Source organism: Maylandia zebra, linkage group LG16, assembly GCF_041146795.1.
Source record: "Maylandia zebra isolate NMK-2024a linkage group LG16, Mzebra_GT3a, whole genome shotgun sequence".
NCBI classification, from domain to species: Eukaryota; Metazoa; Chordata; class Actinopteri; order Cichliformes; family Cichlidae; genus Maylandia; species Maylandia zebra.
In genome coordinates this window covers 24,766,749-24,779,155 of record NC_135182.1, presented here as the reverse complement: position 1 = coordinate 24,779,155, position 12,407 = coordinate 24,766,749, and the positions used below count along the sequence as shown (strand labels likewise).

Genomic DNA, 12,407 nt, shown 5'->3' with positions numbered 1-12,407 from the left:
TGAAATTCAAATGTTTGTAATATGATACAAAAACAGTTTTAGATTTTTTTTTGAGGACTTGATTTTAAGTGTAGATACTTTATATTGACAAGTGTGCCAACATATGTAACTGCATCCTGTACTGTCCACTAGGATTCACCTAGTGCACCTATTTCAGCTGTATTTGTGGTATTGGTGCTCTTTGGTGGATGTTGCTGCAGATGGCTGACCCTCCCTGAGCCCTTTAACAGGTTTCTTCCTGTTAAAGGGAGTTTTTCCTTCCCTCTGTTGCCAAGTGCTTCCTCACAGTGGGTCATCTGATTGTTGGGGTATCCTCTGTATTATTCTAGCGTCTTACAATATAAAGCCCCTTGAGGGGACTGTTGTTGTGATTTGGCACTATGTAAATAAAATTGAATCAAATTGAATTCTAATTATCGGGTCAATAAAATTTATCGATGCAGCTTGCTATTATTAGCTAATAACCTAGCGTTTTATATTCCTGAATCCCAGAATCAAGACTGCAAATGACATGACAGCTAAACCAGAAGCATCAAAATATGGGGTTCACAATCCAGCGGGCAATCTTTCAACAAAAAAGTTATATCTCATCTGTCAAGTATCAAAACTCCTGTTTTATGGAGTTATGAGTGGGAGCAGTTTCCAAGGATTTACTGGTCGTAGCCAAGAAGTAATCTGGCACATAACCCCCTACCAATGAATTGCTATTGTGATAAGTTTTGTTATATATATATATATATATATATATATATATATATATATATATATATATATAATATTTATTTATTTATTTATTTATTTATTTATTAGGGGTAGTGTCCCTTTCAACTGACTTGCTGTAAAAAAATGCTAGTTTTATATTATATTGATTTCCCCTCATATCAGACTATTTGTTGAACAACTATGTGTATGATCTCGTTCTCTAATAACTGCGCGCTTAACACGTCTACTCGCATTCGACCTTGAACATGCAACATAAAAGAGCGCACATACTTAGGGACACAAGAGCTTGAATCCCTAGCCTCTCTTGCTCTCAGGCTTCTGCAGCTAGATGGCCCTCAGAGGAGAGCCCTGCAATGCAGCATCTGTGTGACTCACACATGCACGGACACGCGCGCACACACACACACAGCGAGATGGCAGCATGTAAAAGTGCTCAGATTGTAGGAGGGAAATGAGGTGGTAGAGAGAGCACAGTGAGGAGAAAGATGAAGCCTGATGAAAGGTGGAGGAGAATGAGTAGGAGGAACATTGAGTGTAGGAGGTGGAGGAAGGTGAACAGGAAGAAAAATAACAGGTAGGAAGAAAATTTCTAAGTGGAAGGATGATAAGAAACCAGACAAAAGAAGAAGAAGCAGATAAGAGCCATGGAAATGACAAATGGACTATTTAATTAGCTCGACGATTACATTGTCTGGAATGAATCTTTATGGCTGATGTGTTCATAGAGAGTTCATCACTCTCACTTCATCTATTTAAGCTGGACTCACATTGTGATTCACACTTGGAGAATAATTGTCTTGAAACAAATGAAAATAAACTAGAATATTTCCACAGCTTCCAAGTTTATCTTCAACATGCTTCTGATTGGTGCATTAGATTTTGCTTTAACTAATTGCTGTTTTCATAGTCAAGCATTATTATACAGGAACAGCCTATAATTAGTGTTGAAACTACTCATAATTTGCTGAGCAAAGATAATTCATATTAGTTTATAAAAACTCCCAAATAATAAATACATAACAATACTCAGCAGTAATCCCATTAGTAGTTTTGAACTCACCAAGCACTATTTTTATAGTGGGCAGGTGATAGTGGAGAAGGACAGGAGCAGAGCCTTTCAGCCTCTGGGAGAACATGCAGTTTCACTTTACTGAGCTCTTTTTGCAATGTCACAAGTGACAGATGCATTTAAGTATGAATTACAATTCAAAAATTATGTTATTCCTCTGAACGGATTATATTTATGTTTTACCCACACAGCACGCTTACTCTTTTGAGGCCGTGAGGATGCCCGTATGGAGCAAGTTTTGAATCAAGAATGTGTATTTGTGTTTTGACTCTCAGTTATAATAATGTGCGCAGTAGGCTATAGTTTTCTTTTCTCTGCCTGTCTTGTATTGATTGTGCCTCACAAGACAAATATGCATAGAAAATGTGACAGTGACTGTTAATTATTATTAATATGCTCTATAGCAGGAGACTGGAGCCCAGATCTCCAACACTGTAGCATAGTGAAAGTCAGTCAGACACTGTTTAAACTGTACTCCTTTACAGTGTAACTGTGCATGTTTCTGTGAATGTGAATTATGCGTTTCTTTATTATTATTTTTTTCCATGTAGGAAGCAAATAAAAACAGGCTCCAGGCTTTGAATCCTCTGACTTTATAATGATTGGCTTTTATTGTCAGCAGAAACAGCAGTTAATAACTCAAGAAGGCAACCCCAATATTTGCTTTACTTACATGGCACCCACTATCCCTCCTCTGAATAACCTCTTTCCCGAAAAACAGTTTTTAAATTAGATGGGGGAGTCAGGGGAGGAAAAGTACCAAGAATGGTTTATTCTGAGGACACACAGAGGAAAATTGCCCCCTTTCAAGCTTTCTGATTTAAAAAATGTAAAACAACCCACTGCTTTCCAGTAATACTTTAGCTAGAGCTCTGTGCATAAACAGCTCAAGATATTTACTGGATTAATTTCAACATCTCACATCAGTGGTGTTGTGGAAAAAGCAGCTTGTCACTGTTGATTCATTCCTTTTTAATAATCATTAGACGTAGGTGAAGGGAGCAGAGAGGAGTAAAATATCGCCCTCAAAATTGCTTTGAGGCTGAATAACAATGTCAGCGCGTGGAAGGCTGAAACAGGAGATGTAATACGCCTTAGTTTGACATTATGAAGTAGATATCAATTATGGATGTGCAGTGAAAAAAAGTCTAGATATGAATAAAAAACTGCAGATATACATAGTGCTGTCAAGAGATTAAAAAAAAATAGAGATTAATTAATTATGATTTTTAATTAATTGATCTAATTAATCTCTTTTTTAATCTCACCTAAAAATAGCTGAGGAAAGCCCTCAACTTATTGTGGCAGACCAAAAGACTGATATAACAAAGAAAGTGACTTTATAAAGTCATTTATTGTTTAACAAACGTTAAACAGATGCAACCATTTACATACTGTTGTATTCTTTTGTAAAATAAGTGGAAAAATAAATACAAATAAAATCAAATAAATTAAGTGCTGCAAGTTAGCACATCAGAGTTGCTCTTTTCTGAGCAATACAGCACTGAAATTCCTCTGCTTCAGATAATGAAAAATAAAACTGACATTGCAGTGCTGCAAGTTAGCACATCAAAGTATTCTTCCATCACAAAAAAAAGTGCTGAACATCAAGCAATCTATTCTAGTAGGCTACAAATGACACAGCAGCTATGCTGACCACATGTGTCTCATTTCTTCTTCCTCAGCCAGTCGCTAAGACACACCAGCCTGGTAACATTTTCTGGAAGCAAGGCTGCCCTTTTCTTTTGCACTATGTGGCCTGCAAGGCTAAAGAGTCTCTCACAGGGTACAGAGGTAGCTGGGGAGGCCAGGTACTTTTGTGCTAGGACTGACAGCTTTTCATAGACTCCTGAGTGAGCATACCACCACTGCAGGGGACAGTCATCAATACTGATGCTGGGTTCTGCTCTGTAGCGCTGCAGCTCTCCAGACTCAATTCCATCTTCTGAGTCAGAGTCAGACCCCAGAAGGAGTTCGCTCCTCCTCTTCTTCTGAGCTGGTCCATCATCCTCTGTGGAGGGCTGGAGACTATCTGCTCTTCTGGGCTCTGCTGCCTGGAGCATATTCTCCAGAATGGTCCACACCTGAATGAATGAATGATTGTGATTAAAACTAAGTGCTTTTTATTTTATTTTATTTAATCTTGTAAAGAACTTTGTGTTCCATATAATAAATAAAAGTTTGATTTGATAATGAATTGGACTCATTAGTCCAGCTTAACCTTATTGTCCTACCTGTTCCCTCTTTTCTCTTGGAAGACATTTCAAATCCTTAAACCGTGGATCCAATGCTGTGGCCACCTCGAACCATATCTCGTTGCCATTAGCTCGTCGTGCTGCCAGATCCTTCTGGAAGGCATTCTTGAACTTCACCACGTAGGCAGGATCATCATCAGTAATGTCCATGACACGGTACAGATGGCGAAAAGCAGGCAGCACTACAGAGCAAGAGACGTAGGCCTCACCACCCAGCAGCTCTGTCACATACCTGCAGAGGTGGAGAGGTTTGCTAAATAAACCTAGCTGGATTCATTTAAATCAAAGTGTAACTGATTTCCAATTTAATTGTCCTTAAAAGTTCCTTGTTATGTTCATTAATTTTGATTTTACACATGTAACAGTAGTTTATATAATTAAAATGGGAAGGTGTTTATTTGAACTTACTTGCATGGTTCAAGCAGGAGCTCCAGCCTCTGCAGTTTCGCCCACTCAGCTTCGGTTGGCAAGACCAACCTGTGGTTCTGTTGGTCCAACGTAGCCTGGACAGCCTCTCGGTTACATAGGAGGCGTGAGACCATTGCGAGAGTCGAGTTCCACCTGGTGGGTACATCCTGTATAAGTTGATCGCTCTTCTTTCCGAGTGCTACTTGTTGTTGGTTAAGTTCTGTGGTACTCGCAGGGCTTTGTTTAAAATGACCAACAATCTTGCGGCACTTTGCCAGTACACCGACAAAACCACTGCTATCGAGACATACCGTGATGGTCCTCTGGAGAATGTGAGCATTGCAGGCGATGTGCTCATATGGAAGTGCTCTCATAGCAGCCAGCATGTTTGCTGCGCTGTCTGTGCCAATGGTGGATATCTTGTTTTCAATACCCCAGTCATTTGCTACCTTGAGGAACTGTTCGGCGCATTTATCAGCAAAGTGCCTGGTTTCTGTTCTCATGACGGTCAGTGCAAATGAGTTGAGGTTCCACTCACTATCAATAAAGTGTCCAGTCACCCCAAAATAGCTGTGGTTGCCAGCTGAGGTCCAGTGATCTCCGGTTATAGCAACACAGTTGGGAGAATCCTCCGCCAAAATCTCAAGTTTGTTTTTCTTTTCGCCGTCGTACATTTTGCTGATTTTGGTCGTTACTGTAGTCCTGCACGGCGGCTTGTATGACGGGTCATTGGACGCAATTTGCAACACCTCTGTCAATCCTTCGTCCTCTACTATATTTATCGGCCTACAGTTCATCGCTATCCACTTGGCAATAACATTAGTCAGCCTGTCGGTCGCAGACTTGCTCATACGAGGGGTATTCTCTAGTTTTGTTTGGCGAAAAGCTTTGCTCTGGCTTGCTATATTGCTAACGTCTTCACTGCTAGCTGTTGCTGCACTCGCGGCTGGGTGCTTTGCGTTGAGGTGATAGGCCAAACTTGAGCTGCTTCGGTGGTAAGCAAACTCCTTCTTACACTCTAGGCAGACCACTTTACCTTTGTCAATGGTGCCGTCGGGGCGTTTATGAAATACAAATTTCCCGTTCATTGGGCCAACAACTCTCAGATGCGCCTCCATATCCACACTGTAAGCTAATCACCACTTCTCACCTTGACCTCACGACGTGACTCCACCCCCAACAAGTCAAGCACAAGGAGCCCAGCACATAAAAACGGATTTTATAACATAGCAACTCTCATACAAAATCAATGACGTCAAGAGATTAAAAATTAGATTAACGAGATTAAAAAACATAACGCGCTAAATAGCATTGTAATTAATTAATCGCAATTAACGCGATAATTTGACACCCCTAGATATACACATTGTGCATGTTTACAGATTACATAACGACCACTTTGATGGTTTTGTTTTGATTTCTGTCTGAATATCCTTGTTGCTAGTGTTTTCCTTTAAAATATTAACACTGCTGTGATATATATGCTCACTTAGTTTATAGCTGGCACCTAGGTGACAACACATCTCGCAGGTGATCTGAAGTAAAAAATTACTTTCTATAGGATAAGCAAAACGATGTTATGGAACGGCTGTGTGCAGGCAGGAAAAGGACCCAAAGTGCAGACTCCGGAGACAGACGTGAACTCAAAACAGCTTTAATGCTGAACTCAAAAAAGGTAACAAAACTGAGACTCCAAAAAACAAACTCAGGCAAACAGACAGAACACACAGCATAGTAAACAGTAGATCGCGACACGAACAAACTGAAACACAGGGCTTAAATACACAGAGGGAGCAATCAGGGAATGGTTAACAGGAGGGAAACACAGCTGGGGCAAATCAGGCCTAACGAGACAAAGGAAGCATAGCCAGACGCATTTACATGAGACAAGGACTTTCAAAGTAAAACAGGAAACATAACACAGACTGAACTTACAGACACAGACTCGTAGGCAGGCACTACAACAGAGGGAACAGAGATGTGGGACCAGGGCAGACACAGAGACATAAACCATAAGATAGAACTCTAACAAAGAAACCAAAGACTAGAAAGGATGAATAATATGATAAACTCAAAACCCTGGGTCAACGACCCAGGCATCCTAACAAACGATGCAGTACTGAAAAAAATAAAAATCTGCATTTATGATGGTGTGAGGTTTCTGTTTACAAATACATCAGAACATGATTTCAAATGTGGCTGTCACCTTCAACCTTTTATATAAGGATCACTCTGAATGCTTGTGAAAATTGTCTTAAATGTTACAGTGTAATGACAGAAAAGCCAAGTTCAATTTTGTTTGTCTACAAAAAGATCTTTTCTAATGTTTAAAAAAATGTCGACCAATGCTTGTTTGAGTATTAATATTACAACAAAGAACTAAGGCAACGTTTATAACACAGAAATAGGAAAAATGTACTATAAATTAATTAATGGATGTAGTGTTTGGGTTATTTTATAGACTCTTGAAACCATAAACTGTTTTTGCCTAACAGGCTACAAAATACTATATAGTAACATGAAAGTGCTGCAAGCTACCATCCTAACTATCCACTTGCAGCATTGCCCTGCTCTGCTTGTCTGTTCACTATTCAACTCCATTCTTCTCCAGGGCAGAGAGAGTGCCTATCAGGAACAACCAGCCCACTGGCAAAGTGCCACAGGCTTTTTGCCAAGTGCAACAGACCTACTGTCTACTAAGACACCCAGCGTCTAACTCTATCATATCACAATCATACCAGAGTTGGTATTTTAACTGAGCATAGCATTAATTAGTATTTTTTGTAATGTAATTTTTTTATGCATTCCGTTTGATCTTATCTTCTTAATACCTGCTAAACCTCCAACCAGTATTTTGTTTTGTTTTATAATATTGAGTGAATACAAATGGTGTTAACTAGAATTAGTGAGACACTGAAATTAAGAAGAAAGATGGAGTTTCACATTAGGTGTGGTAATATTTTATAATTTCCCCATTTGTTTTATTTGGAGTTTAACCCAGAAGGTGGTGCTGTTTTATTTATACAGCATGCATTGTGCAAAAGTATGCAGAGCACACTTATTGCTACCATCATCATCAACAGCTCAACAGACCTCCAAAGAAGGCAGGGCAAATGTCCCTTGTTCTCTTGTGAACCACCACTGACACCATGTGCCTGGCCACCAGTCAGTTGTATCTGGAAAATTGCCACTGAGCTGAATGTGACCTTCATCATCAAACAGACAGTATGTAGACATGGCATGAGGACAGCAGTCTCATTTCTGAATTTTATGACTCTTTTAATATTGTAATGGAGTCTTGTACGGGGACACAGTGAGTGAACAAGCAACAGAAGAGAGAGTGACAGTAAAGGTGCTGTCCTAAATATACTGTGGCTTTTGGACCGAGACAGAGAGAGCATTTATGTAAAGCAGTTGGTGGTGAGGTGTTCTTTGTCGTGGAGTCTGTGTCGTGGTTTCATTCACACTGGTGTTTCCTCCAGAGGTGACTCATGCAAAGCTCCATTGACTCCTGACTGATCCATTTAGGCTGCAAAGGCTTTATAGCAATCCTATATTCTCTTCTTTGGTTCTCTTTATTATAACCACCTCTGTGCTCTGTCTATAGTATTCCTTCTCAACATTATTTGTGGTCCTCCTGAGAACCAGCCTGCTCATGTGTGTCCTCTGTAATGGACATTTGTTTTTGGTCTATATCTTTTGACCTGTTTAAGCTACCCCACTAAGTCCTGATTTGCAAATAGAGGACATCCTGGGCTTTCCATTGATATCTCATGTGTTTGGGTGTGCTCTTTTAGCTAAAAAAAAAGTAGGAAATCACAAAAAAAAGTTCAATGGGAAGATTCTTAGTTCCTCAGTTTTCAAGAGGATATTCACACAGTGCTAACAGTTCATCTCAACTATCCCTTGATCAACACCACTGAATGTTATAAATTTGTAACCAAATGTTAAGATTTCCAATCATAAAATAGTGTAGCTATGCTGGTGGCAACACACCTCTTTGGTACAAACTTAAATACCTTACTAGCTATTGCATCGCAGAGATGTGCATGATCCCAAGAGGCTAAAGCCAGTTGCTGTTACCACCGTACCCCTGTATTAGTCCATAAAATAAACTGCAGGCTGAGCGCACACAGTGACAAACAGACAATCTGACAAAGACCAAAAGAAGGGCAGGAGTATAAATGTACACAAGATAATTAGGGGAAGTGGATGCAGGCACAGGTAAACACAAGCAGGGAAATAACTCAAACTGAGGCACAAGACAGAAATTGACAGAGTAAAACAAGGATTAATAAACAGAGAAACTTGACGAGGGGAACCCAAGGGAAAGTATAATGTGCAAGGGGCTAGACTCAGATAACAGCCTCCATAAATACTAAAGAGTACCTAGTACCTAAGAGTAAACCTGGACCACAGTATACCCCCAAAATGGGACAGTCAGTAGCATGGACGTGGATAAATTAATACAGCATTACTAGACACAAAAGTAATAGGAACAGAACTCAACAGGCCAACAACTCAAAACCCTGTGTCCAAGACCCAAGACTGTGACAAAGGCAGCTTTGGACATAAGCATAGTTTTTATTAATAAGCAGTTATTAAGCCTAAATGACACATACATTATTTGTAACAGTATGCAGTGCTTTACAAATGTATTAGATCACCAGTCATAAAAAGAAGAAACTACAAATATTTCCGAAACCTGTCAAAATCCTAAACGTTAAATCTATATTGTTATTTATTCTTTAAAAAATAATTATGTGCATTTATGTTTCGTACGTTTTGTAAAACCACGGATTAGAACAATAAATTCAGTTAAAGACCTTATTAATACTGGTGGATTAATCATTACAGATACAGAAAAGTTCTTTTGAGTATGTTAGCAATAATGTAGCAGCTGAGGAATAAACCTTTTAAATTGGCTAATAAATTTGTTAAGCATTGATTATTTATGTTATGCAAATATTTACATTATTTGCAATGACATTTGTGTTTATTAGAGCAGGGCGATATGACCAAAAATATTTATCACGATATACGTTTGAAAAAGTGCGATAACGATATAACTGACGATATAATTGACACGAGACAAAATACTTTACAACTCCTCAACTTCATTAGTGCAAAAAACCCCATCAATGTATTTTCACTTAAACAAGCAGCTGTTTTTTATGTGCATTAAAGCTATATAAAAATTTAACAGTGCAAATGCAAATTCCTTGCTGACAGTTTAACCAAAAGGCATTTCCAGTGGAAATTGGCCGACATATCCTCAGCATAACCATGTATAATATCCACAAAACTTAAAAAGAGGTTAAACACACACAATATGGTAATATTATGTTGAAGCACAGTACGTATCACTCCGCGAGGCTCCTGCTTACGATAGCCGTAATGCTCCGACAATCCATCAAGCGGTGCGGCTTCGTTGTTTAGCAAAGTCGTACTAAAACATTTGACAGATTTTCGAGCGCCGTGTACATAAAATCATTTCGAGGTCAGTAAACACAACCAGAATTCATACATAAGGCCCATTGGATTATAAGGGGCACTGTCGATTTTCAGAAAAATCAAAGGATTGATTTTAAGTGTGCCGTATTTTCCAAATAACACGGTAATAACGACGGCCCGCTAGCATGCTCTACCAAAAATAGTGCTTTGTTGTGTATCTGATGGACGAAAGCTAAACCAGTTCCACACCACTGACGTTGCAGCATTTTTACAAACCAATTCTGGTTCATGTGTTTCATTTAACGATCCGCTTTCGCTCTTCTCATTCTGCGTCGCCACCATGTGTGTATGTAAACATAGGTACTGCGCATGCGCGTTTTACCCATATTCTATCGCAATATTTCATTTTCCTATCGTTGCCCAAAATTACACCGGTATTACCGTGAACGGTATGATATAGCCCAGCCTTAGTGTTTATTATCCATCTTAACAAAAAATATGGACATGTTGTATTTTAAGTCTTTTCATACATCCTTTGTATGGGAATCACTCTTCTGTTTTCCATTTATTATATTCTGTTCCACTCTATTCTGTTCTCCTGTTTGGTTGACAGTGAGTAGTAGTATTTAATGTACTGTGAATGTAGTACCTAGTGCTCACTGTAGCAGTACCTTGGTCTTCGGCTGTAGTTATTGACTCCCGTTTTCTCGAGCTGACTTCACTCTCTGGCTCTCTGAGGACCGCAGAGCTAAATGACAAATTGCTTCTTCACACACACCCTTATGCACAACTGCACAGGCTGCCCTGTAAATGCTACCATCAACAGCCCTTCTGCAAAGATCACCAATTCCCTTTCAGAGTATTTCACAATTTTCTTTCTTCTCACTGAGCCCTTTGTTTACCTCTCTCTTTGTCCTTCAAGCTCAGATTCAACTCAGTGTACTTGTTCCACTATTGTGAGATGTAAATAACCTCAACTGAGCATAAAAAAACTGTATATACCAAATAAAAATAGTAATAATAACAGCTCAGTGTAATGATTTTGTACTACTTTGAGCCCATTTATCTCTCCTGGCCAGGTAGTTAAATCCTTGACTTTCACTCCTTGTCTCTGACTGTCCCGGCTTTAGGTGATAATAAGAACTGATCAATAGTTTCAGCCTGTCGCTTCTACTTGATCCTTCTCTTTCCTGATCTGATCAATGTTATCCACTCACTATGAGATATTTCTATGTTAGTCATTGAATTTTAAAAGGCACTGGTCATAATATTTAGGAGTTTAAACATAAATGCATTCAATAACAAAGCAATGTTGGTTATTTTAACATGAAAAAGACATGTAAATACTGAATCATAGCCCTACGTAACATGGTATTAGCACTTAACGTTTAGATAAGTCCTAAAATGTTCACACCATGCTGATCAGCTATCATGCTTCCATTAAAAGTATTGGAAAGATGACACACTTTTTGTTTCTGGAACATTTGCCATTGGATTTTCACATAATAGAAGCCAGTATGTTGTAGTGAAGCTGATTCAAACTATTTGTTAGATGTTGGGCTGAATCTTGTCAGATTGATCAGAACCCACCTCTAAACCCTGCAGCCCAGCACGACTCACCGAAAATCCAAGGTCTTCTCTGTTCATTTTCAGCCAGTTGTGTTTTCTGTCTGAGCCGCTGGCTGCATGAGTCATTACACACAAACACACAAATCAATAGGGTTTCATCCAGTGGTTGTCATATGCCAGACAGCATCCAAGGACAGTATTTCACATAACCACCTACACACAAACTCACAGCTGCACTTTCAAAACTGTTGAGTTGAGCTGCAGCAGTGATCATAACATACAAAAAAGAGATTTGCAAATGTGACTGATGTAACATGTCCTAGAGCCTCCTCTGGTCCCTACACTCTTCATTTTCCTTAATGCTGCCATGCTAAAATTGCAGTTAATAACAGAGACATGCTGCGTTCTGACCATTCCTCATCTTTGCTCCTCCCTCTTCCTTCTCTTCCTGTCTGTATCCCAGAAGGAGAGACCCCAACCCTTGCTAAACCTCTTCGGCTGCTAGCTAGCATCAGCATGGCAGACAGTCGACAGCCAGAAGACGGTACCCCTCAGTGGGACCCATCAGCGGGGCAGGAGCCTGGTGGCACCCATGGAGCCAATGGCTACTCCTCCTCAGCCTACAGGACCTGCCAGCCTGGTGGGACCCATGTGGCCACAGCCCCCTATTCTGCCAGGGAGAACGGCTTCAACGGTGAACTAACTGGAGCTCACGCTATAACTGCAGGTAATGTAATTTTACCTTTTGTTAAAGGCATCTGCTTGTATTAATTGAAAGGTTTCATTTTCTACAGGCAGGATAAATGATGGCTGTGTCTATTGAGCTAATAGTAGATAGAAAAATGCGTAACAGCCTGCAAAATGTTCCTTAGAACAAATGATGGAAGGTCAGCATATTAAAGTTTTACAATTTTAAAACAGGCTGTCTG

At 39.6% G+C, this 12,407-nt stretch overlaps 2 protein-coding genes across 6 annotated transcripts in view; one reads left to right on the top strand and one right to left on the bottom strand.

Annotated features, from left to right (window-relative positions):
- The window catches only part of map2 (microtubule-associated protein 2), a 103,733-nt gene that overhangs the window by 46,468 nt on the left and 44,858 nt on the right, over positions 1-12,407 (top strand). For all 5 annotated transcript variants that reach the window (XM_076875147.1, XM_076875145.1, XM_076875146.1 and 2 more), the window contains exon 4: positions 11,942-12,205. In XM_076875147.1, the coding sequence (XP_076731262.1) occupies positions 11,995-12,205 (211 nt within the window). In that variant the 5' untranslated portion in view covers positions 11,942-11,994. The remainder of the gene's footprint in view (positions 1-11,941; positions 12,206-12,407) is intronic.
- On the bottom strand, positions 3,128-5,805 carry LOC112430151 (E3 SUMO-protein ligase ZBED1-like). Its single transcript, XM_076875141.1, has 3 exons — positions 4,456-5,805; positions 4,027-4,279; positions 3,128-3,876 (listed from the first exon to the last, which is right to left on the bottom strand). Exons 1-3 carry the CDS (start codon positions 5,571-5,573, stop codon positions 3,460-3,462), a joined length of 1,788 nt encoding a protein of 595 aa, XP_076731256.1. The 5' UTR covers positions 5,574-5,805; the 3' UTR covers positions 3,128-3,459.

Excerpts from the sequence above, each read along its gene's own strand:
- LOC112430151 (XM_076875141.1), bottom strand. The coding sequence starts at position 5,573 with ATGGAGGCGCATCTGAGAGTTGTTGGCCCAATGAACGGGAAATTTGTA. Across the intron at positions 4,280-4,455 it reads CTCCTGCTTGAACCATGCAA|GTATGTGACAGAGCTGCTGG; the intron begins GTAAGTTCAAAT and ends CCACCTCTGCAG. Across the intron at positions 3,877-4,026 it reads CAAGAGAAAAGAGGGAACAG|GTGTGGACCATTCTGGAGAA; the intron begins GTAGGACAATAA and ends TCATTCATTCAG.